The sequence below is a fragment of the Aplysia californica genome, unplaced genomic scaffold (assembly GCF_000002075.1).
Source record: "Aplysia californica isolate F4 #8 unplaced genomic scaffold, AplCal3.0 scaffold00259, whole genome shotgun sequence".
Lineage (NCBI taxonomy): Eukaryota > Metazoa > Mollusca > Gastropoda > Aplysiida > Aplysiidae > Aplysia > Aplysia californica.
The window spans coordinates 983402-987045 of NW_004797529.1; the positions used below are offsets into that span (position 1 = coordinate 983402).

At 42.6% G+C, this 3644-nt stretch overlaps 1 protein-coding gene across 1 annotated transcript in view; it reads right to left on the bottom strand.

The window, feature by feature from the left end:
* Positions 1 to 969: 969 nt before the first annotated feature.
* Positions 970 to 3644, bottom strand: part of LOC106012102 — a gene marked incomplete at its 5' end in the record, with an annotated part of 7400 nt that continues 4725 nt past the window's right edge. The window contains 1 exon segment of the mRNA XM_013083881.2: positions 970 to 2370. Within this exon segment, the coding sequence (XP_012939335.1) occupies positions 2258 to 2370 (113 nt within the window).

Genomic DNA, 3644 nt, shown 5'->3' on the forward strand with positions numbered 1-3644 from the left:
AGAGAAGACAATTTTTCGTCGCTACCCGGATTCGAACCCGGGACCTTTGAATGCGAGGCCAACACCTTAACCTCTAGGCCACGAAAGCCCCCTCTAAGAACTCCGACAGGTAGAAGGTGTTGATGAAGCTGTTCTTAATTCTGTATCGTCGGTTGTTGCCAGAGATTCCAGAGGCCACGCGTAGACAGTTGCTACACGGCTATATATAACTGTGTCATCATCATCCAGTGCCAGATCTGTGACAGACATCGACGATCATGGTTCTCCATTCATTCCTTTGCTGGGATGCTCTTAAAAAAAGCTACGTTTCCCTGATCTTTCCCCGTTACCCATTTGTTTAGGTTCCCTGAGTGGGTTGCTCTGGGCCTATCCTTGCCTCGTTTGCCTTCAATTCTGCCTGTGAGAGTTAAATGTTCAAGACCTTTATGTTTATTCAGGAATCCCAAAAACTGCATTTGTCGTTTATGGATTGTTTTTAACAGTGGGCGTCCCACGTGGGCTTCATCAAACACTACCTCATTTGATTTTTTTTCTTTCCACGATATTCTCAACAGTTTCCTAAGAAACCACATTTCTGTTGTTTCTATTTTAGTTTCACTGTCTTTAGTGATTGTGTTTAGTGATAACTGTATAGAAGATTTTAAAAAATACCAATCACAGAATGTGACCTTTTTTAGGGGTTAGGACCTTTTTTACAGCGTGTAGACGATACATAACTGATGCCTGTGGTGTAGCAGGTAGGCACTTTGCCGGCACACACAGAAGACTCCAGTTCGAGACTCGTATAGGGAGATTTTGTTAAAATCGAGTATCGTGATCTTTCTGCCGGGACGATGTATCCCTCTCAGCCCAGATTGGCAGCCTCCTAAATTATCTGGATTGTTTCGACGGAAGAGTAAAACATCTACATAAAAGATCATAAAGACGATACATACAAGAAATAATACAATATTAAACAAAAACATGGGCATGCAGGGAAACAAGATTTATTGTATTTGCTGCGTTGATTGCGCACACATTTGAGTCGTTTAAGCAACAAACAAAAGGCAGGTAGGTGTCGAAAAAGAGTCGGGAAAGAGTTCTTGTGTTCGGGGTAAAATGTCTTAAGTGTACAGAGTAACCCATCAAAACAAGCATCGCATCCCGGTTTACTACAGGTCGCTTATTCAACGTATGAAGACTCCAGGGGCAGAACAGGCAGTGGTCACAATTTTGCAGCTTTGGCGTTGTTTGACTTGATCAATTCTTGCTTGGTTTTCCCCATTTTGTTTGTCAAAACATTTTTTTTTTATCACAAAGAGCTGCATCCATTCACACATTGGTGACACGTTTAAAACACCGCCATTCAAAAGAACATCGTAGCTGGTGGGTGCTCTCGTGTGGTTCGCTTCTTCTTTCCTATCAAACATCTATGGTCATTATCTTTTCCTCCTATTCTGTGTATGTTACCCTCCATTAACACCTATGATATTCAGAACAATATTCAGAACGTGTATGACTTAACTGTGTTGCACGTTTTGCTCCTAAAACATTACTAAAACTAAAACTGAAGCATGGGATCTTGAGAAAAAGAAAGACAACTAATGCCCATAATTTTATTTCTGTGACAACTGCCGTTTTTACTGCAGCCTTCAAACGCGTACTGCAGATCCATTCTATTCTCTATTCTCATTCAGTAAGGATTGATTTCAAACTGCCTTTGAAAAGTCAGTAGCAAAAAAGTCACTGCTTTACAGAGACGGCATGTTTTTGGAGTACTTCAACTGATTCAGTCTTCAAAAACGGGTCAAAAAGGGTGCAAAAATATGTTCATGAGCACTGGGTCATCGAGATTTCACTTTGTACACTGAGATTTTTATTTTTTTTAATCTCCGATTTTTTACATCCACAAAAACTAAATAAGACAAAATAAAACAAAATATTAAAAGTAAAATAATATTTAAAAAAATAGAATGATTACATTTATAAATAAAGTTACGTAAAAGAAACAGAGAACGAATAAAAAAAGAAAAGAGAAAGAAAGAAAGAAAGAAAGAAAGAAAGAAAGAAAGAAAGAATGAAAGGGTGAAAATGATAAAGAAAAAACGAGTCCCAACCTATTCCAATGGCACGTTCAATTCCAGCCTTACAATCTGTAAGCTAACAAAGTTTCACGGAATGTAACAACGCCTTTAACACGGACATCTGACGTCACCCCATAACGCGGTAGGTCTGTAGCCGTGACGTCACACGTGGCCGCTGTGACTTGGGGGAGCGGTCAGCCAGAGCAGGAGTAGCGCAAGGATCCATTGTCCAGATTACACGTGCACTGCTCGTACCGATGACCGCCGATGACCAGTGGGAAGGTGGAGCCAGGGTCCTGACAGATGTCGTCTGCGTCTTTGCAGCCTGTTGAAAAAAGGGGGGAGGGGGGTGTTGAGAATCGTATAGAACATGGGAGTGTCACCACAGGACATTCATGTCCTTACAGCATTGGGGGAGGGGGGGGGGTCATAAAGCAAAGGTCTTTACATCCTGGGGGAATCAATAGATAGAACATGTGTCTTTATAGCTTGGTGAAAATCATCATATAGAACATCGGTCTGTCTAACAGCCTCGGGGGAATCATTATAATATAGAACATAAGTCTTTACAGCCAGGGGGAACTATTATACAGAATAAATGGGTCTGTCTTTACATCCTGGGGGAACTATTATATAGAATAAATGGGTCTGTCTTTACAGCCTGTAGGAATCATTATGTAGAACATGTGTCAGTCCGAGGAATCATTATAATATAGAACGTGGGTCTTTGCCGCTTTGGGGAATCATAGAACATGTGTCTTGTCTGTACAGCCTGGGGTCTTGGGGTACAGCGGACAAAGCCGAACGGACTCTCCCGACCCGAAACCTTCTCTGTCGAAAATGTCTCTCCGGATTGATTCGTGGAGTACAGAAAAGTGGGAAGACATGGAATAACATCAAAAGGCTAGCCCAGGATAGGGAAATATTGAAAGTTTTTGTCCGTGGCCTATATCATATATGCTGGTGCAGGGTGAGAAAAGGCAATGATGATGATGATGATGATGATGATGATGATGATGATGGTGATGATGACGATGATGATGATGATGATGATGATGATGATGATGGGTCTTGGGGTGCAGCACTCCTATATGGATCTGAATGCTGGAGGATGACTGATCATGATCGGGCCAAGCTATGTTCTTTTCATACAACCAGCTTAGGCCAAGTCCTCCGAATCTTTTGGCCCACAAGATTTCCAACGCAGATCTGTTACGAAAATGTAGGCAAGAGGACATGACCACCATAATAACAAGGAGAAGATGGAGATGGATTTGGCATGTTCTGAGAAGAGAACCAGACTCTATTGTAAAGACTGCACTCCACTGGACACCTGAAGGACATCGCAAGAGGGACAGACCCTAGGTGACCTGGAGACGCACAGTAGAGTCTGAAATGAAGTCCTGGAACCATTCGTGGGGGACGTTGACCAAGATGGCCCAAAGCCGACAGAGCTGGAGATCCTTTGTTGCTGCCGTAATGGGTAGTAAGTAAGTAAGTAAGTTGGGGTGCAGAGGGTAGAACTGTGGGAAGTTGGGAGTGAGGAAAGGGGGGGAGTGGGGAGTGGGGAGTGGGGAGTGG